We start from the raw sequence: 23,822 nt of genomic DNA, 5'->3' as shown, positions 1-23,822 counted from the left end.
ACCTTTGATCTTTTAGAACAGATTTTTGTGACCTTCGGCCGAGGTGGCCATTTTGCTGGGCTAGAAGACACGCCCAGATTGAACACAATTATGATTATTTTGGCACGTCTTCGCCGCACACACATGTTTACTTCTACTTCTCCAAGACATTTTGAAGTATTTTAGCATGAGGGATAAACAAATCGAAACAATAAACAAATCAAATGCAGACTGTCAAACGGAAACGGTAGCCCCAGAAGATGGTGTCAGAACGATGCGCGACGAGATGCGCGAATTATAGAAAGTGGATGGAGATTCTTCTGATTGTTCTCTATTCTGTGACCGTTCACTACGAGAGCTGAGAATCGAACCCACAGAACGTACACAAAGAACCAAATAGTTCCTCTTGTGTTGGTTTCGGCGGCGACAATTTGGATTCAAACTGGGGTATTACAATATTTTGTATAGTTTATTAAATAGAATTTAAAAAAATGAGGTTTGTACAAATTTTATTTTTATTATTTACCACATACTTTTCAAATCAACTAAAAAACCGTACGTTTCAAAAAATGTATGAGCAAAAGCGGCTGCGGAAAATAAAAGCATTGAAAACGTGTGGTGCAGTTTTATTTTCCTGCACATAACCTGACATAACCAATTAACCATAGACTAAAACTAGTATAACCTAACTTTGAATTTGTGAATTACAATTATTGAATTAGAATTATTATCTTGGCAATAGCAGCTCAGTGACTCATTCGTATAGAAACCCTTCTCAAATGAAAATCATTTTTAACCGTCGGCCATGACAACTATCCTAATAATGACATTTACGACTGGATTGTTCACATAATGCTTTAAATTTTTAAATCTTTATTTTAATCTTAAAGTTTTGAAACACATGGTACTGAATTAATGAAACAAAACGCAGTAAAATAAGACACCGAGTTGTGTTGTTCGCTTAATTTAGGCCCATGGTTCGAGATAATGTTAACTTCAAAGCAGATATAAAATCATCGATATGGTTGGAAGATTTAAGTTGGCCAATGCTAGACATAAGATCCTTGTACAAATCGAACCCCTTGATAACATCTTCCTCAAATCCTTGACTTAATGTATTTTGGCAGTTCACAATGTGCTAATTAAAGGAATTTTTAAGAACAAATACAAATCTAACTTCACGATGATAAATAACTTACAACTGCAAGAAAAATGCACGCAAATAAGAGGATCAACCTCGTACACATGTTTGCTATACTGATCTCAACTTATAGAGATTCGGATAATATATATTCTCATTGTTGGCGCAATAAAACATAATTGGACGTTAAATAATGTTTTTCTCAAAGCTGCGTATTTATTACCTATTATAGTTTCCAAATAGTGCAGTTAATTTGGTTTAGTAATTTTTATTTCAAAATATTTTCGAAATTTTCGGAAATATTGGGTGATTCAAAATAGTTGTGGTTAAATATGGCATGTACCTACGAAAATGTATGTAGCGTAGCAACTCTGTAGGTAGGATAGAGTCGACATTTCTTTGACAGTTCATACTCGCGCAATTTTAAAAATCGCCAAGTCAACGTGCAATGCATGGCCTCCTAGATCAAAAGAGACAAAACCTCTTTCGATCTAGGAGGTCATAATGCAATGGTATAAAAAATTAAACGCATGCACATGAAATGTCGTACAAATGTCAACTCTATCCCACCCACACAGTTGTCACCTCGGTTGCCACATTAATTGTCGTACATAGTTGCCATATTTATACACAACCATTTTGAATCACCCAATACTTAGTACTATGGCGGCCAAAAAATTTTGGCCGTCACTTCCTTGACATTCAAGTAAAGTGTTAATAAACCTTTAGGAATCGTAACCCCACTTTCGATTCTTGTCATTTTGACAATCAATTTAAACTGTTTGAAGCTCATATATTCCAAAAATCCGACATGAATAAACAAAATTAGAGCAATCGTATATAGATAACCTGAGGTAAACGTTCTGTGTAGTAGAAATGACAAAATAATTTTGAGTTTTGAAATTTACTAAAATAACATTCATAATCAAGACGGTAATCATGATGACAATAAAGTACCGATAACAATTTTTTTTTTTTTTAAATTGACACACAATGACGGCCAAAAATGGACAAATTATCATAATATGTACAGGGTATTGCCAAAGTGCTATGAAAACTTGTGTTGTGTTCAATATCATCGTCAAGAAAATAAAACTTAAACATCCAAACCTAACCTCACAAATTTTGCCAGAGTGTACCTCTAAAAGCGGACGTATTTGCAGTTTCTATTGAAACAATGAAACATACAAATTTTTGATGTTTATTTAAAAACAGCATTGGATTTAAATAATATTAATTATTTATGCCTTGCTCCTTATTCCTCCAGGTCATCCATAATGATATATTTTTTATAGAATAGGTACATACATATTACTTAAAATCAGTAACGAGCATCATAGAACTCTTTTTTTTTATATGCATTTGAGTAAATAAAAAAATTGCTACTTAAAATTTGTTACGAAAATTAAATGACGAGCATGGTGTACGGTAAGAGGATAATTTTTATCATGTCTAAAAATAAGTTACACAAACAGAATATTTCAGTTGTAAGTACATAAGCTACGTTGTCAGTTCTAAAAAAAAATATTATAAACCCTAAAAAAAATTATTTAATCTTGCAGCTATGGTGTCTATTTTGTTCGGCCGCACATGTTTAAAATTTACCATAAGCTATTGGTTTCCAGTACAGTAGGTATATGTACATTTGTATACTGTATAAGGTGTATATAATTATAACATTAAGTAATATAGCAAACATGAAACATCAGGACTGTCCTCGAAGTGGAGCTTCTTCATGACCAGTTGCACCTGAAATATTGTCGATTATATTTATGCAATTAAAATAAATAATTAATTACCTTGGAGAAATGAGGCATTTTCCGTCGATTCCCCTTGGGAAGCATTATTTTCTGTAAAAGATATTTTTTAATATTGACGCAATGTAAATATCAGATCAGCTACCTTGAATCGTGAACTTTTTTATCTTGGATTCTAGATCCAGTGATTTCATATAAATGGCAAAGTCGTGGTCCTTAGTCATTTTTTCATTAATCTCAACTTCAGCCAATCGCGGATCAGCTCCAGATTCAATTAACAATCGGAAAGATCGCAAATCGGAATTTTTTAATGCGAGAGACAAGAGCGTTTGACCATTTTTATATATCTGGTTGACATCTGCGCCTTGCTCTATAAAATATTTAGCCAGATTTACCTTTTCCCTTTCTAACGACCATACAAGTGAAGTATTTGCAAGGTTTTCATCTACTTTGAGGCCTTTTTCAATCATGCGATTGAGTATTTCAAAATAATGTTTTTCCATGCACATTTTTACAGGAAGATTACCATTCTCATCAGTCAAATTTACGTCGGCACCGCTTTCTATTAGAAATTTGACAATATCCCAATTTTCTTTCCGAATAGCTATATTTAAGGGTGTTTCTGCATCATTTCAGAATTAAGTTTTTCGACACACACTTCTACTGGAAGATTACCATATTTACAAACCAAATTTATGTCGGCACCGTTTTCTATTAGATATTTTGCAATATCCAAATATCCTCGCTTAATAGCTCTTGTTAAGGGAGTTTCTGAAGACACCACATTAACGAGAGCTCCCCTTTCTACCAATAACTGTACCATATCTAAGTAGTTTGAATCAATGGCATGCAATAAAGCTGTATGAATTGTCAATTCAGCACCGTGATCCAACAGGAGATTTATTATCTTCTTGTTTTTTGTGTCCACTGCCCAATATAAAGGAGTTTTGCCAGTTATATCCGGTTTGCAGGTATTTGCATCCCGAAACTATTAATTTCTCGCTAATTTGATGAAACCCCTTGTTGATACTGAGGATCAAAGGAGTATATGCATTTATTGCTTCTACTCGTACATTGGGATTTACACCTTTTTCGAGCAAAAATTGGACAGTTGGAAGTTTACCCTTGTATACTACGAACTGGAGTGGTGTACACATAATGGTCCACCCTGGTGGTTGAAACACAGTTTCACTCATGTCAAATCCATCTCTGATCATTTGGGTAAGACAGGTAGTATCAGTGTCGACTAGAGCATTGTATAATCGCCTCTAAAATATTAGAACATATTCAACATAACTAGAAGTAAACAAAATCAACAGCAAAATATTTAAAAAACCTTCTAAAAATGCAGCTATAATGAACACATTATCAAAATTTAACAATTAGAATAAATTATATATTTGTACCCTGGTACCGTGTATAACATATGAATATCCAGGTGTTCCACCTAAGAATTTTAGGTCGTATATCTCTCTTATTTGTACGGTCATTGAATTGTCAATATATTTGTCAGTGTCTATATAATATGTCATACCAAACTTAACCTATTTGTGATAAAGCCGTAATTAAACGATGCAAATTTGTAAATTTTGACTTATGTGATTGTCATTTTTGTCCCAGTTTTATTTGTCCATCGACTGTACATAGATTTTAATAAAATTTAACAGATAGATACTTTAAAGGGTGGAGATTAATCTCGTGTTACTCAAGTATACCTCCAGTCTTAAAAACGCCATTTTAACTCCCTTTATTTGTGAATTAAATCATTCAAGGTTTATACTAAACTGTAGAACAACAATAAACAATGACTTCCCCAAAAATTCGTCCCCTAAAGGTAGTCGTACTACAAGAAAAAGAGGAAAAACCCGTGAAGTCCTATACAGGTAGGACTTCAAAAATCGCATGCAATAAATAGTAGATAACAACTTAATAATTTAAAAAAAAGCAAAATAACAAAAAAATATTTTATGACGTTTATCAAAATCCGTTTACACAGGCCAAAATTCTCAAATTCTGACAATATCGAACAAAAAATCTTTTTTTGTTAATTTGCTTATTTTTTAACTTACCCGACCAAAGGTAGGTAAGTTATTGTGATCGGTCCAAAATTTCGAATTGCTAATTTCATCAGATCTTTACGTTTTGAGGTCCTCTGAACACGTTTATGAAGTTTTTAGAATGATGTCTGTCTGTGCGTCTGTCTGTGCGTCTGTCTGTCCCTCTTTTCGTTCTCCCACGATTACTCAAAAACGCTTTGACCGATTGCTTTCAAACTTGACCAACACAAACTTACCAATGGTCTCTCGAGTTGAAAAGCTTTTGGTGTCAATCGGACCACGGGGGGTGAAAGAGGGTGGGGGTAGGTCAAAAAAATTATAAGGGAACATGAAAATTTGACTTTACCGTTTGAAAGGGCATGTGTTTTTATGTCGGAAACGATGTTTACCATTTGCGGATTTTTCCAATATGGCGGACTTATGAAGTAATTTACGTTATCGACGGCGATAATTGCTGAAACTTTTAACAAAAAAATCTCGGATCTTGCCATTGGAAATAACTCAGTAATAGTGACCACCGAATAGAGTTTGGTGTCAATCCGACTACGAGGGGTGGAAGAGGGTGGGGGTTGCTCGAAAAAATATCTCGGGTCAATTCAGATTGGTTTAAATTGATGTCGGGTAAGTTACTAGGCCGGGTCTTCGACTCGGCTCCATCCCAATTTTTATTATTTTGTTGTTATCTACAAAGTATGTATTTATTGCAATGCTATTTTTGAATAAAAATTCAACACCCGTTCCCAGGTGCGCCACAAATTTCCTCTAAAATACAGGGTGTTTTCGAAGTTGAGGCGTTCCTTTTAACATGTGATAGTATGCGTTGTTCTTTTAGCCAAAATCACCTTAGTAAAATGTGTACGGCAATGAAGATACAAGTTAATTTTTTTGAAATTTTTGAAACCGGTCCTGCTCAAATTTGCACTGATTTGTTAGAAATTAGAATTGACAAAACAAAAATCAAATGAGCATGGACGTTAATCAAAAATACTGTCAGAGTTGTCATCTAATCAGTCGGAATGGCTTTATTATTAGGAAAATAATGAGCTCACAGATATGTTACTAATGTATGGGCAATGTTATCACGTTATCAGAATGCAGCTGCGGCGTCCGGAGAGTACGCAGAGCGATTTCCAAAAAAATCTAGTGCAGCGGAGAAATAGGAAAAATATTTAAAAATTCTATGTCAAAAAATGAAATGACATTTATTTTTTGAGCTACAATTTTTTTTTATTGCTTTTAGTTTTCTACGTTGTCCTACAAGCTCGTAGGTAAAATTTCGACACATTTTAAAAATACACCTTGTATATCATGTTTTATAAAATGTACGCCAATGCGAAGTAACCTATAGGAAATATGCTTTAAAACAAGGAAACCGCATTGGCGTGTTATTTGTTTTACAAAACGTTTTCGAAAATGACTCATTTATCAGAAACACAACGTATAGAAATTTCAATTTTGATTGGGTGTGTGGATAAAACTAGAGAAAATTAAACAGGGGGAATTTCTTCATAAACTTGCTTATTGTCAACAAGCTGGAGGATGGCAATTCAAACATTGAATTCCATAATTTTAAGTACTTACTAACACAGTTTTTGACTCGTTTTTGTTTGTTATAAAATTTATTTTTTCAACTTTATTTTTTTTTTCTCAAAAATTTCCTTATGTAAGATAACAAAATTTTTATACTGGCGTTTAGACAATTAAAAGGCCTATCAGAATCAAGAACAAAAATAGGGGGTTTCTATTTAAAAAAAACTATCGATGACGTCATAACTCGAAAACAAATGACTGCTTGGAATTTTATTTTGTATTAAAATATGTATTTTTATAAACTAAAATTGACCTGTCCAAAGATTTTTTTGAAAAAAAATTTGTTTAATTTCTGTATAATATTCACCAAATACAGGGAGCAGCATTGTGTAGTTCTGTAGTTGTATTTTCCCAAAGTATTACGATTAAATCTGCATTTACTCCCTGCAGATGAGGGAATGAATATTAGTTCGGAGTTTCTACCTGATTTGTCAAGAATTATGAATGACACAAAAATGACCCTTGTGGCAAAATATTTTTAAGGTAAAAATACAATGAAATGGTTGGTTTCATCTTGTGTCCCTTCGGTGAATAATTGAACATTATCGGTTTATTAGTCGGGCTTTTAGAGTCAGATAAATTTGCTATAGACAAATTATAGGATTATAGGTACTGGCAAGTAACGATTTTTATTCTTTACTTATTCTGTACTTGCTCATGTCAGAAAAAAGAAAACTATATAAATAAATGACACTAATACCACCAGAGACATTAAAAGTATTATGTTGTTGATTATACTAACAATTACACACAGTTGAAACGTCGGAAAAGTTATCATTCAGGTATTCCTCCACCGAGTAAAATGATTTCGCAAGTAAGTATTTTTCAATTTTCGTCTTAAACAGGTCTGGAGACATCTTTCTGAATACATGAGATAACACATTATAAAATTTTATTGAATAAAAGTTAAGACCGTGTCTCGATCTGTTCAATCTGAAAACGTCGAAACTGTAGTCGCTTTTCCTTGTGGAATAGTTATGAAAGGATTTTAACTTTTTATATTGATCAGGATTGTTTTTGATATATTGGAGACATCTTAAGATGTATAAACAAGGGAGGGTAAGAATTTTTAATTTATTAAAATATAGGCGACAATCTGTGCGATATCCTGTATTTGCCATTATTCTTATTGCTCTACGTTGGAGCTTAAACAAATGTATTGAAGCGGGAGAATGGCCCCACAAGGTGATGCAGTATTGTAACTGAGACTGTATTAAAGCAAAATATGCACTTCTTAGCGTCTTTTGTGAAACACAATTTGACAGATTCCTAAGAAGAAAAATATTTTTACAAATTTTGCTTGCCAGGTAATCAATATGTTTATGCCAGAGTAAATGTGAGTCTACGAAAATACCAAGAAATTTAGCGCTTTCAGTTTCGTCATTTGAGATTTCTGATTTTTTCAGGGTAAAACTTACGTTAACTGTTTTTTCATTATTCAAATGTAATTTATTTGACAATAAGCAGTCTCGTACTTTGAAAAGAATGCTATTTATTTCTGAATTTAGTCTGACAGCTGATGCCTCTGACAGACCGAGAGTAGTATCATCTGCATAAAGAACTGTATCAGCTTGTGGAATATAAGATGGTAAGTCGTTAATGTATATCAAAAAAAGAACGGGACCGAGGATGGATCCTTGCGGAACCCCGTGAATTCTTCTAGATTTTTCTGAAAAACCATCATTTACTTTTATGTAATAATATATGTACTATTATTTCATTCTGGAAGTCTGTTCTGTATCATAATTTTATTTCAAAAATCACATTATTTTGTGAAAATTGCATCATCTTTTTTCCTGGGGCAACGGCCGTTACTACTGTTTTTACAATGATTATTTCATTCATCATCGTTTTCGACCAATCGTAAGGCTTTATTTTTTGGATTACAGCGATAATTTTTCGATAATTTTTTATTGTCCTTTTTCAAATGTTTTATTTTTTTATTTTTAAGACAACGGTGAATACTAGTGTCACATTTTTTATTTTTATATCAAATGTCAACATGAATCGTCAACTTCTGACGAGCAACTTGCAAACATTTTAAAGGACTTTAATTAAACAACTTTATTCATGAAATAATCTTCATTCTACATTCGTCCTTCTGAAATAATCTGTTGTAATACTCAAGTTGATTAAATTAAAACGCAACAGTCGTATCGTTTTTTCACAAATTTCTCGAGAAATTAAAACGTCAAAAAATGACACTTGTGGTTGCTAATCAACTTTCGTATTACAAATCGATCATTTCGAAGCACTCAAGTGGATATTTTTCGACTTTTGCAATTTTCAATGTCAGAAAAATAAAACAGTCCGGTAAGTGTTGCTTAGCGACACTTTCCGGCTCTGATACTGTTATAACTTATAACTCACCTACCGGACTCAAATTGATAATGTAATCGAACATCTACCGGACAGTATAAAATAAAATATTTAGAGATCGTGAATTTTGACATGAAATAAAGGAAAAAATTGTGCTTATTTTTATAGTGCATTATTACTGGAAATTATTATTCCACTAAAAAAAAAGGACAGAGATTTGCGTATCTAATATTAAAATGGGTGATATAATAATCTGATGAAGCTTTTCCTGATGGAGCAGCAGTATTATTGACTGTTGTTAATAAAGCTCAAATCGTTTGTTACAAATTTGGAATAAAAATGCAAATACCTATTATAAGTATTTCCTAATTTCTTAGGAGGAGGCCGATGTAATTTGTACCCTTGTACATATAGTCCCCTTTCCGTAAGCTGTTAGCTCAGGTAGCATGTAGGGTTGGTTGTCTACAACGTAAAATTTTAACGTTGAAAAATGACTTCATTTTTTTCGTTTTTTTCAACTAATATTCAAGTAGGAAACACCACTTTTCGTCTGCGTCACATTCACAACAATATTTAGTGAATGACGTGAGATATTTTCGATATCTCTTTTCGTTTTGCCTACACAGCTTCTAAGCAGAGCATTTTATTTGTGGTTTTTTAACAAATTCGTCAAAACAAAATTATATTTTTCTCTTCATAGTTCACTAATAGAAATGTTCATAATTTATATAGTAAAGAGAGAAAACGTTCATCTCGTACTATTTTCTCAAAAAACGTGATCGAAAATCCACTTTTTCGACCGTTTCAAACTCAGGTAAACGCGAGCCTTAAACGATGTAGAATGCAACAAATGCAATAAGGAACATGTAAAATAAAAAAATTATTTATAACAAGTATTCAAAATGATCACCTTTCATCTGAAGAAATAGGCGAGCTCGTTTTATTAAATTTTCGCTTGCCAGTCTATTATTAGGAATAACAGTAGCCTGCGCTTCGTGAATTAATATTACAATTTTCAAATTTTAAGGCACCAGTAATAATTCCTACTTCCCTTGTAGGTTGTAGGTACTGAAACGTTTCGATTTCCTTGACTTTTCCTCGATGAAACTTTCCCCCCTCATTTGCCGTATTGTTGGTTGCCGCAACCCTCGGATGAAAATTTTGCGGAAAAATACGAAACAAAAATAATGAGAAAAGAAATATTTATGGATCCTACGTTGTGTTTTGTTTATTATTTAGCTTAATTAGATTCTAACGAGAGGCCGTAACTTCGGAAGGTTTTTCAAAAAATGTTGTTTATTTTGCATGTTTCTTATATCATATGTTGCATTCTACATCGTTTAAGTTATAAAATTTGATCTTAAATTTTTACTAATACTTAATGATGCTAAATGAAATAGCTTAGGAACCTGAGGAACAAGAGGAAAATTCTCAAAAGGAATTCCCGAATTCATAAACTCTGATGAATTCAGCTCATCTATACCGTTCGATCCAGATCATTCGGGTCCGTCTACGTTACAAAGAAATCAAAAAGAGTAAAACAGTAAACTTCTACTGCATCGTGGACTATGCCCACTGGGGACACCACGTTAAAAAAAACGCACCATATTGCTCTACCTTTGTGGTGGTGTGGAAAAGAATAAAAAGTACAGAAATAAAAGAAATTCTCGATTTCTACACGCTGTAACTACGAAACTATTGATCTGACAAAAAAACATAAAGAACAAAAAATGTAGAGAATTGCATGATCTACATTTTCTTAGATAGAGGTATCTCGCACGGATAATGAAATAATCGCAAAAATGTGATTTTCCACCCCTATTCTCCAGTATGGCGGGGCGAGCGGCTACCCCCCAAGGTCGCAAACTCAACAACATTAATAATATGCCTGATAGAAGATAACTGCCAAGTATAAACTTTTCTGTACCTTTTGCAAGGTAAAACTTCCTATTGATTGGACCACTAACTAAAAATTATACACATGAATTTAGCAGTTAAATTCAATTTATTAAAGGATACACAACCACATTACATTTATAAACCAGAAAGTTGTTTAGAAAATGACAATTACAAATTATATTTTGATCGCACAGTTTTAACTGACATTCACATTCAGCATAACAGACCAGACATTATTATTTTAAATAAACAACAAAAGCAAGCATATCTTTTAGATATAGCTGTTCCAAATTCACACAATATAACACAGACATATAATACAAAAATTAATAAATATTTAGAACTCTCCGTTGCTATGAGAAATCTTTGGTGTTTAGAAAAAATTTCGATTTTACCACTTATAATTTCAGCAACGGGAATAGTACCGCAATCTTTTTTTAAAAATTTAAAAATTTTGGACTTAGAGAAAACATTAGTGGTTGAAATTCAAAAAGGTATATTATTATACTCATGTCATATCGTGAGGAAATTCCTTAACATTGAAACAGAACATAATACACAACAAAGTCAAAATGCGGAGGCGAGACGCCGGTAATTATGTTGATAAGCACTGCACTATTACTTGATAGTATTATCCGTAATAGTGTATGTACTCCGGCAAAATTGCCGTACCGCCGGGTGGAGGTGGGATAGTCGAAAGGTATGGAAATGAATATTTTCATTATACGGGAATATTTTCGGATCACGAAACTACAGGATGTTGTGAGTACTTACAGGCTTGATTTATTTAAAGCATTCCAAAGTAAGTACCCCCAGTTTCCTGTTACTATTCAAAATTTAGCTGACCAGAGGAGAGCCATTATGAAGAAAAACTATATCCCTTCGGCAATTTTAGAAAAGATCAAAAATGATATAAAGTTAGAATTGTCAGTTTCTGACAATAATGAAGTTTCTAATAATTTAGTTGAAAATTCTGTTGAACCGCAAAGTTTACAAAGTTTACCAAATCATAATGACTCTTTCTGTTATCAAAGTAATTCAACACCAAACAACACGATACAAAACGACATAAATAATTTAGACTTGAGTTATAATGATATACATATTATTAATCAAAATTTTTACTACCATCAAAATTTTAAAGAACAAATTGAAGATGAATTTAATAGAACTCTGAACGAATTTGAACATATAGAACCATTTAATAGACCACTATTACCTAAACAACAAAGCTCCAAAAATTCTTTGCAATGATTAAAATTTTAAATCAATTCATTTTACCTAAATTTGTAAATAACACGACAAGTTTTAGAAAATTACACAGTATCATATATAGTGGAGCTTTAACAATTATCAGATTAAATGGTTCAAAAGAAATTGACCAGACAAATAATATAAAAGCTAAAGAATTACCAAAATGGGAACGAAGACTAAATAAACGCATTAACAATATCAGACGAGATTTAGGTAGAATAACTCAATATTTAAAAGGTATAAATTCTAATCATCTAAATAACTGTATTAAATCGATTTTAAATAAAAACAGAATACATTGTTTAAAATATAACGAATATAATGAAACATTAATAGAAATTAAAGACACTTTATTACAAAAATTGAATAATTATTCTAAACGATTAAAAAGATATAAAAATAATAAACAACGGAAATTTGAAAATAAACTATTTAGAAATAATGAGAAGTTGTTTTACAAAAATTTAGCAGATAATAAAACTCAAAATAATAATGGTCTACCAAATATAAATGAAATTAAAGAATTCTGGTCAAACATATGGTCAAATGAAGTTCAATTTAATAATCAGGCAGAATGGATTCCTAATTTAGAAAATGAGATACCAGATTGTAATAATCCACATCATATTCAAATTAGCCTTGAAATTTTAGTTAAAAATATTAATAGTTCACATAATTGGAAATCCCCTGGAGGTGACCAAATTCATAACTTTTGGTTAAAAAAATTTACTTGTATTCATAAATGCTTACTTGATCACTTTAACGGATTTATTAGGGAACCTAACACATTTCCAGAGTTTTTGGCCCATGGTATAACATATCTGAAACCAAAAGATTCCGATACCAAAAATCCATCAAAATATAGGCCAATCACATGTCTGCCTACAATTTATAAAATTATGACATCTTGCATTAAAGTAATAATTTACGACCATTGTCAAAAATTAAATATACTTAATGAAGAACAAAAAGGTTGTGTTAAGGAGTGTTTTGGTTGTAAAGAACAACTCATAATAGATACGGTAATAATGGAACAAGCTAGAAAAAATAATAGAAATATTTGTACCGCATTCATAGACTACAAAAAAGCCTATGATTCAGTACCACATTCATGGTTAATTAAAATTCTTAAAATTTATAAAATTAATTTGGATTTGATTAACTTTTTATCCCATGTTATGACATTTTGGAAAACTACTTTAAATTTATCAATAAACAATACTAAATTAAAATCCGAGCCTATTCAAATTAAACGGGGAATTTATCAAGGAGATTCTTTAAGTCCTTTATGGTTTTGTCTAGCCATCAATCCTTTGACAAATCTATTAAATAGCACTGGATATGGTTTCAATATTAGAGTTAATAATACCACACTATCCAAATTAAATCACCTTCTTTATATGGATGACATAAAACTTTATGCATCTAAAAAGAATCACATTTTATCTTTACTAACAATAACTGAAAATTTCTCAAATGATATTGGCATGAGTTTTGGTATTGATAAGTGTAAAACGCAATCAATATGTCGTGGTCATTACGAAAATTTAGAATATATAACTAAAGGAGAAATCATTAAAAATTTAAATAAAGGAGAATTTTATAAATATTTAGGTATTAATCAATCACATCATATTCAACATTCAATTATAAAAGAAAATTTAGAAAAACAATTTTATTTAAGAATTAAATCTATTTTAAAATCAAAATTAAACGGTAATAACTTAATTAAAGCAGTTAATACATATGCTGTTCCATTGTTGACCTATTATTTTGGTGTTATAAAATGGTCCAAAACTAATTTACAGAATATAAATATTCAAACTAGAGTTCTCTTTACAAAATTTTGTAAACATCACCCCAAATCTGCTATTGAAAGATTTAATTTACCACGCGAAAATGGTGGTAGGGATTTTTCAAATCTAGAAATTCTACAACACAATCAAATTGCTTCACTAAAAAATTATTTTCTCAATAGAGCTCGTGATAACACTTTTTTTAATGCTTTGGTTTCAGCGGATAAAGGTTACACACCTTTAAATTTAAGTGATAATGTAATTTCAGATATTGTTGAGCCAAATATACCTGACACTATAGCAAATATAAAACAAAAGTCTTTACATGGGAGATATTTTAAAGAGCTAGAACAGCCAGAAATTAATATTCAAGCTTCTCATGCATGGCTTAAAAAATCAAATATTCATCCTGAGACTGAGGGTTTTATATTTGCAATACAAGATCGTGTTATAAATACAAGAAATTATAAAAAACACATATGCGGTTTACAATCGATCATCGATAAATGTAGGATTTGCGGAACTGAAGGGGAAACCATTGAACACATCATTTCTTCTTGCACCGTTTTGGCTCAAAGCGAATATAAAAAACGTCATGATATATTCGCAAAAATTATACACATGAATTTAGCAGTTAAATTCAATTTATTAAAGGATACACAACCACATTACATTTATAAACCAGAAAGTTGTTTAGAAAATGACAATTACAAATTATATTTTGATCGCACAGTTTTAACTGACATTCACATTCAGCATAACAGACCAGACATTATTATTTTAAATAAACAACAAAAGCAAGCATATCTTTTAGATATAGCTGTTCCAAATTCACACAATATAACACAGACATATAATACAAAAATTAATAAATATTTAGAACTCTCCGTTGCTATGAGAAATCTTTGGTGTTTAGAAAAAATTTCGATTTTACCATTTATAATTTCAGCAACAGGAATAGTACCACAATCTCTTTTTAAAAATTTAAAAATTTTGGACTTAGAGAAAACATTAGTGGTTGAAATTCAAAAAGGTATATTATTATACTCATGTCATATCGTGAGGAAATTCCTTAACATTGACACAGAACATAATACACAACAAAGTCAAAATGCGGAGGCGAGACGCCGGTAATTATGTTGATAAGCACTGCACTATTACTTGATAGTATTATCCGTAATAGTGTATGTACTCCGGCAAAATTGCCGTGCCGCCGGGTGGAGGTGGGATAGTCGAAAAGAAGGTATATTTGGAGTTATTATTTTTTATTAACGTAACAGTACCTATTTACAAATACAAATTTACAAATGAATAAGAGCAACATTTAATAAATAAACAAACAAAATTGTTAATTAAAAGTTATTATAAAAAATAAATTAAGAACATGGTGCAAAGATATAATTTTTATGATATCTAAAAATAAGTTACAAAAACAGGAGATTTTAGTACATACATATATACAGGGTGTCTCAGCTAAGATTTCGAGCCTAATATAAAATTTGTTACACAGTCTGGGACTGGTTTACAAATCTATGAGGGGCATGATGACCAACTCATTATACCGGGACCAATGGCTTAACGTGACTTCCGAATCACGAGACAGAATATAGCCTTTTTTTTTAAATTTCGCCCTGAGTCGAAATCGAACCCGCGACCCTCGCGTCCCTGAGCCGAAACGGACTCCCTTAGGCTATATTCTGCCTAAGGGTGTCTCAGCTAAGATTTCGAGCCTAATATTATTATTATTATTATTATTATTATTATTATTATTATTGTTGACGGCTAACAGGCTTGACGCCCAATTAGAAGCCCTGCCAAAAAGAAAATGATACACAAAACACAATCACAACACAACAACCATTACACAGAGAGCATCCCAACACCCAGGCTACAACTACCGAGCACTCATCTGAGTAGGATCGCCCTAATTCACGAGGAGATGGAGAAGAATTTTTTGATTTGCGAAATGCTGCAACAAAAAATATCGATGTGGGCCTCGACACTCTGGTAATTTCGCAGCATTCGAGTGACGGGTGACTTGAGCCCGATGTCAGTGTGGCGCTGACCGATGTAGAAAACACTCCTTACCCTAGATCCCGACCGGCTAACCCTCAAGCTGATCCTCTCCAGAACGTGAGGACATTCCTGCAGCCCTCTGAACAATTTGAACAAAAAGATCACCGAATGCTCCATGCGTCTATCAAGCAGAGACTGCAGACCAACCTCACCGAGCAGAAGACCTTGTGGACACCCACGAGGCGGATATGCACCATTCAACATGAAGACTACATTCTTCAGGAATCTGCGTTGCACTCGCTCCAGAAGAGAAGAGTGAACATCATATATCGGTGACCACACAAGGGAAGCATACTCGAGCCGGGATCTCACATAGGTGATGTACAGAAGCTTCAGGGTCGTGACATCAGAGAATTCCCTGCCAGCACGCAAAACAAAACCCAGTGCCCTGAAGGCAGTCCCCGCAATGGTCCGAATGTGTTCGCCGAAGGATAGTTTGGAATCGAAGATGACACCCAGATGTCTAATAGACTCACGTCTTGTAAGAATGGAGCCGTTGATTTTATAGTCAAATAAGAGAGGCTTGGTCTTCCTTGTGAATGTTATTTGCCAACAGATTTTTATGAAATTTAAAATACAGATATTTTAGACCGTGAAGGTTCAATTAGTAATAATAAAATTACCTCAAGTTAAAATATGTAATTTTAACATATGTTTCCTTTATCGAAAATTATGCGCGATTATTACTAAATTGTTAAACATTAAAAAATAGGGGTCTACACAAACAATTAAGTAAATCACTTGTCTGATTCAACGAAAAGATTAGATTTTGTCGTTAAAAATTTAATGTAAAATTTGAAGGTATTTGAGCAGTTACCTTTTGAAACAATTGATGATTAATTGCCAAGCTACATTTTGTACACCCTTTAAAGTCTGTCAAAATTGGGCGCGCTTTATTAGAAACGTCAAATTGTGAAAATTTATTGAAAATACTCTAAAAATAGACTACAGCGGCAGAAATTTCAAAATTGTTGAAAAAGGAAAAAAAAAATTGCCTATGGAGAGTGTCGTAAGAACTTCAATAACACAGTTCGTTTTCTCGTGGAACACTATCCAAATGTAGGCTTTACAAAATGTAAGGTTAAGAGAGTCGTCAATTTATTTGAAGACACAGGAAGCGTACGTGAACTAAATTACCTTTCTAAAATATCCCGATCGTGTTTTAGTCCTTTATGGAAGAATTAAAGCATCCAGTATAGTAAATTACGGCCAAATGTTGTCTTTAACTTTGTAAGTGTTTGTAAGGTTAGCAAGATAAACGTCAAATATGTCACCTGCGCTTCTGCGAAACGGGATGACCAAAATTCTGCAAAATTGCGCATTTGTTTCATACGCGTCTACGTTTTTGCATTTGCAGCCACATTTAACACAGTTTTTTTGCTTTTTTTCTTGCAAACCAGACGTCTTTCAAGGACGAGCTTTTCCCTACAGCATTTTTTATTGACGATCAATTTTTTATGTAAATTGATTCAACATTTTAAAAAGACATGTAAAAATTACGTTTTTAAGACTTGGGTGATTGCATTAATGGGATTTTATTCTTCACCGTCTAAAATACCTGCATTTTAAATTTCACAAAAATCCGCTGAAAAATAATTAAGTTATTAGGCTCGAAAATCTTAGCTGAGACACCCTGTATAACCTAAAAACAAATTTTATAAATTCTTGCAGGTTTCGTGTATGTTTTATTCGCCGCACATGCTTAACATTTTCCATAAGCTAATTTTTTCCAGTACTCTGTATAAGCTGTATATAATTATAAGTAATATTAAGTAATATAATAGTAATCATGAAATATCAGGATTGTTCTCGAAGTGGAATTTCTTCATGACCAGTTACACCTGAAATATTGTTGACAATATAATTCATGTATCACGTGATCATGAATGATCCAATGAAAACGCGTCCTTAGTTGCATGGCTGTCACAGCGATAATAAAAAACAAAAAAAATATTTTCTTATTTACTTTTGTCGTTACGATTTTTGATTGTAATAAATTTGTCAATTTGACAAATAAGTGAATAATTTTGTATTTCATTCATTATATTGTCTCATCGAATATAACACGTGGTATGATTAATCAATTAATCATCGATGATATTAAACTCGTGAAATTGAAGCAGGACATTTCACTCGTCCTTCGGACTCGTGAAATCTCCAGCACAATTTAACTCATAATATCATCGATAATAATAATCATACCACTTGTTATACAGCTGATTATATCAAACCAATTAAAATAAAGAAGTAATTACCTTGGAGTGGCGAAGCATTTTCGTCGATCCCTACTTGGAAGTGTAAAAGACATTTTTTAATATTGACGCAGATTAAACATCAGAATAGTTACCTCGAATTGTGAGCTGCTTTTCCATCTTGGATTTTAGATCCGGTGATTTCATATAAACGGCAAAGTCGTAGTCTTTAGCTATTTTTTCTTTAATCTCAGCTTTAGCTAATCGTGGATCAGCTCCAGATTCAATTAACAATCGGAAAGATCGCAAATCGGAATTTTTTAAAGCGATAGACAAAAGCGTTTGACCATTTTTATGTTTCTGATTGACATCTGCGCCTTGCTCTATAAAACATTTTACCAGATTTACCTTTTCCATTTCTAACGACCATACAAGTGCAGTATTTGCAAGGGTTGTGTCAACTTTGAAACCTTTTTCAATCATCCAAGTGAGTATTTCAAAGTTATGTTTTTCCATGCACATTTTTACAGGAAGATTGCCATCCACATCAGTCAAATTTAGGTCGGCACCTCTTTCTATTAAACATTTTACAATATCCCAACATTTTTCCCGAATAGCTATATTTAAAGGTTTTCCTGCATCATTTCAGAATTAAGTTTTTCGACACACACATCTATAGGAAAATTACCATTTTTATCAGCCAAATTGACGTCGGCACCGCTTTCTATTAGATATTTTGCAATATCCAAATATCCTCGCATAATAGCTCTAGTTAAGGGAGTTTCTGAAGACACCACATTAACGGGAGCTCCCCTTTCTACCAATAACTGTACCATATCTAAGAAGTTTGAATCAATGGCATGCAATAAAGCTGAATGAATTGTCAATTCAGCACCATAATCCAACAGGAGATTTATTATCTGTTGGTTTCTTTTGTCCACTGCCCAATATAAAGGAGTTTTGCCATTTATATCCGGTTTGCAGGTATTTGCACCCGAAATTATTAATTTCTCGCTAATTTGATGAAACCCGGCTTTGATACTCATGATCAAAGGAGTATCTCCTTTTATTCCTCTTACATTGGGATTTACACCTTTTTCGAGCAAAAATTGGACAGTTGGAAGTTTACCCTTGTATACTACGAACTGGAGTGGTGTATACTTAATGGACCACCCTGGTAGTTGAAACACAGTTTCATTCATGTCAAAATCTTTTCTGATCATTTGGGTAAGAAAAATGGTGTCATTGTTGACTAGAGCATTGTATAATCGCCTCTAAAATATAAAAACATATTCAACAAACTAGAAATAAACAAAATGAGCCGCAAAATAAACTAGGCAAAAATGAATAAGGGATTTTTCCATTTTTGAATTTTTATAAATACAGTTTAAAATTTGTAATGAAATGTGGTAGAAATATAAATATATACACATTAAATGTAATGTTTCAAGTACTTGTAACATTTTAAATTTATCTAGTGTTTAAGAATACGTAGGAGGATTGGGGGAATTATTTTGCTTTCCAAGAAAAATTGTGGAATTCCCTATTCATTTTTGCGTAGTTTATATAATAAAAGTTCTCAAAATGCAGCTGTAATGATCAAATTTTCAACATTTAACAATAATATTTATACCCTGGTACCATGTAAAACATAAATTAATATACAGGGTCTTTCACGAGTAATAATAAGCCTGGAGGAATTGAAAATGCAACCCACAATACATTTCCAAAGTTAACGTGACTATTTTAAATATGGTATTGTTTTAAAATGTAATTATGAATCATGATGGCTTTGCTTGCAATAATTTTATTTGTCACAACTTACTGACATTTACTAAAAAGTTAAAATACGACGATTAAAATGAGATTTCTGCAATCTTTATTGAAAATCAGGATTTATTGAATTATTTTCAATTTCGATTATTCTGGAAATCACATATTTTTTTATAAAAGTGATAAATACACCATTAATAATATGTATGGAGAAAAATATTTTCCTACCGATTCTTCTTTATTCATTGTTGCTATCCGTGATTCAGTCACAAAACAATATATTATCTCAAACCTTGTTAGGTAAATTAGTAAGACACACGCGAAGTACCTACACCAAACTAACAAACAGGATGGTCTCACATACCGAAAGCAGATAACAAAAATTAAAACTGCGCAAGATAGTGTGTTCACATACGCAAAGATTACAGTTTCCAATTGTAAGAATTCGGTGAAATCTAGAAGTAACGACAAGTTTCACAACAGGAAATAAATTAAAAGATTAAAAAAATAAAAAACAGATACAAAATAAAAGATGATATGCACAAGATAAAGCCACGCCATCCATTAATGGGGTTATGAATCGGTGACAAAACAACTGACATGTGAAAAGAAATCCTTATATAAGTCTGACGACCTTTTTGATGTGAAAACTTCTTTAGGCGCACCACATACATTTCATTCCCGGGCAGTGAATTAGTTTGATGCGACACGGTAAAATCGTTCGCAGCACAAGCTAAAATCGTTCGCAGATCAGCGACACGGCAAGCTAAAATCAAGGGAGTCGAGTTTTTTAGCGGAGCGAGCGAATCAACTATGCGTCACTTGTCAATTTTAAAATTCCATTGTACGTTGTGTTGTGACCTGACTGACCTCAGTGCAGAGCTGCAGGAGTAACTGTATATATACAGGGTGATTCATCTTTTACCGCCGGTGGCAAAATTGAACTTAAAAATTATGATTTCACTTTCATATTTTGCACACTTAATTTATTATCCATAAGGCACATAATATCAAAAAATGAAATTTATAAGTTAATTAGGTCAAATTTTGCCATTTTCTCAATTATTAATTGTTTAATTTATTCAACCTTGTAGTATATGCACACTCAGGTATTTTCACACAATTTTACCATGTTAAATTAATTTTAGCGTATGATATTATTGAAATAAACGCATTTTGATATTCAAATTTGTATTAGCTTCATGATTTACGACATAATGTCCAAATATCTTAATAATAGGATTTATTAGAGGATTTTTATTGCCGCAGCAGGGGGTCCTTTGTAAAATCGAAGAAATTCGCCTAAGCAGGTCAGTTGTACAAGGTAGTCATTGTTAGAGAAAATTTACAACACTAAAAGCCAACAACCATCAATAAAGGCAACTTTTCCATTAAAATCGATTTAATTTAAAAACTATCAAACATTTTTCGAAACGGATTGCAGATATTGATTTTATACGCCATTAGCCACATTCTGATGCAAAAATTTGAACATAATTTTTTTTTGAAAAACAGTTTTTTATAAATATCTGCTCAATAAAAAAAATGTTTTTGAAATAAATTATACCGGTTGAAAGTAAATTTTTCGATAAATCAAGTCTGTAAATTTTATAAATTTTTCTCAATTCTTAAGGGTCATTTTGCCACCGGCGGTAAAAGATGAAACAGCTTGTGGGGCATCGTATACGCGCACGCGAGAAATCGCGACTTCTAATTAAATAAAATTGGCGAAATTTTATATACCTGACTAATTATTGAGAAGGTTTATTTGAGAATTTTTAAAAATTTTTTTGTTAATAAATAAGGCCGTAACAGTTTTATTAGTTTTCTGAAATTAACTGTTAATTTACCTATAAAGTTTTTACACTAAATGAATCTGTATCTGCTAGCCCATCAAACCCTGGTGGCACAATTACAAATTTTGACTTGGTTAGCTAAATAATTCGCTTTTTTATTTAAACCTAATCCAGACGGATGATTTACGGCACAATGGTATAATTTCCCAACAAAGGTATAGCCCACCGTTTTAAACCTTTTTGCCATAAAATTGACAGTTTCCATTGTCACCTAAATTTACGACAGCACAAGTAGCAGGTCATAAATAAAAATGATTTTGAAAGTTGAAATGTAAAACTGCGTTTAATTCAAAATCTAATTGGTATTTTTTTCCGTAGATTTCGTAAATAATTATAGAAAGTGAATCTGGGTAGGTTAGTATAAAAATCAGAATTTGACTTTTTGGTTGAAATTTACAATATATTTTTTTTTGGCTTTGTTTGTGAGTGAAAAATTATCAAAAAATTATGAAATGTACCTTACCAATAGCCAGGTAAGTGTGAAAAATTTCGACAATTTTATTTAATTAGAAGTTGCGATTTCTCGCGTGCGCGTATACGATGCCCCACCCGGTATACAGGATATTTCATGAGTGATAATAAACCTGACGTAATTTAAAATGCAACCCACACTATATTTCCGAAAAAAGCTGGCTACTGAAATTAAAATGTCCGGCTTTTTTTGAAAATGTATTGTGGCTTGAATTTATTATTCCGTCAGGCTCATTATCACTCGTGAAATACTCTGTATAGTTTTATATAATATAAACGATAAAGACACGACAAATATTGTAAGTTTACAGAGGAATGTAGGATTTAATACGTAATTCTCAATTAATTAATTCTCAATTATATTATATTAATTAAGTCTCAATTATATCGCTTCAACAAATCTATTGGAAAAATTTGTGTAGCAAAATGTGAAGACGAAAATGGACAAATTATCATAATAGGTACAGGGTTTTCACTTCTGTCGTACGGTCTTAAGCACACACTCTTTTTTTTATATGCATTTGAGTAAATAAAAAAAATTGCTAATTAAAATTTGTTACGAAAATTCAATGACGAGCATGGTGTACGGTAAGAGGATAATTTTTATCATGTCTAAAAATAAGTTACACAAACAGAATATTTCAGTAGTAAGTACATAAGCTACGTTGTCAGTTCTCAAAAAAATATTCTAAACCCTAAAAAAAATTATTTAATCTTGCAGCTATGGTGTCTATTTTATTCGGGCGCACAGGTTTAAAATTTACCATAAGCTACTGGTTTCCAGTACAGTAGGTATATGTACAGTTGTATACTATATAAGGTATATATAATAATAACATTAAGTAATATAGCAAACATGAAACATCAGGATTGTCTTTGAAGTGGAGCTTCTTCATGACCAGTTGCACCTGAAATATTGTCGATTATATTAATGCAATTCCCCTTGGGAAGCATTATTTTCTGTAAAAGATATTTTTTAATATTGACGCAATGTAAATATCAGATCAGCTACCTTGAATCACTTTTTTATCTTGGATTCTAGATCCAGTGATTTCATATAAATGGCAAAGTCGTGGTCCTTAGTCATTTTTTCATTAATCTCAACTTCAGCCAATTGCGGATCAGCTCCAGATTCAATTAACAATCGGAAAGATCGCAAATCGGAATTTTTCAATGCGAGAGACAAGAGCGTTTGACCATTTTTATATATCTGGTTGACATCTGCGCCTTGTTCTATAAAATATTTAGCCAGATTTACCTTTTCCATTTCTAACGACCATTTAAGGGACGTATTTGCAAGGATTGCGTCTACTTTAAGGCCTTTTTCAATCATGTGATTCAGTATTCCAAAATTACGTTTTTCCATGCACATTTTTACAGGAAGATTACCATCCACATCAGCCAAATTTACGTCGGCACCGCTTTCTATTAGAAATTTTACAATATCCCAACATGTTTCTCGAATGGCTATACTTAAAGGTGTTCCTGCATTATTTCAGAATTAAGTTTTTGGGTACACAATTCTACAGAAAAATTACCATATATATCAGTCAAATTTACGTCGGCACCGTTATGTATTAAAAATTTTACAATATCCCAACGTTCCTCCCGAATAGCTATATTTAAAGGTGTTCCTGCATCATTTATAGAATTAAGTTTTTC

The 23,822-nt window shown here is 32.2% G+C and overlaps 1 protein-coding gene across 5 annotated transcripts in view; it reads right to left on the bottom strand.

The window, feature by feature from the left end:
* Positions 1–471: 471 nt before the first annotated feature.
* LOC138127805 (putative ankyrin repeat protein RF_0381) overlaps positions 472–23,822 on the bottom strand; it is a 24,059-nt gene continuing 708 nt past the window's right edge. The window contains exons 1-6 of one of the 5 annotated variants that reach the window (XR_011158433.1): positions 20,062–23,116; positions 18,749–19,334; positions 3,023–3,499; positions 2,920–2,970; positions 1,179–2,869; positions 472–1,117 (exon numbers count right to left, since the gene is read on the bottom strand). Coding sequence is in view for 2 of the 5 variants with exons in the window: in XM_069043861.1 (XP_068899962.1) it covers positions 17,666–17,709; positions 18,124–18,156; positions 18,216–18,695; positions 18,749–19,334; positions 20,062–20,079 (1,161 nt within the window). In the remaining 3 variants the exon portion in view is untranslated. Of the gene's footprint in view, positions 1,118–1,178; positions 2,870–2,919; positions 2,971–3,022; positions 3,500–3,552; positions 4,360–15,880; positions 17,710–18,123; positions 18,157–18,215; positions 18,696–18,748; positions 19,335–20,061; positions 23,121–23,172; positions 23,646–23,698; positions 23,795–23,822 lie in introns of those variants that run through there. The other 4 variants (XR_011158434.1, XR_011158432.1, XM_069043861.1 and 1 more) reach the window with 4 other exon arrangements.

Source organism: Tenebrio molitor, chromosome 4, assembly GCF_963966145.1.
Source record: "Tenebrio molitor chromosome 4, icTenMoli1.1, whole genome shotgun sequence".
Taxonomy (NCBI): Eukaryota; Metazoa; Arthropoda; class Insecta; order Coleoptera; family Tenebrionidae; genus Tenebrio; species Tenebrio molitor.
Note: the sequence above shows the minus strand (reverse complement) of the source record. Positions and strands in the feature narration are given on the sequence as shown.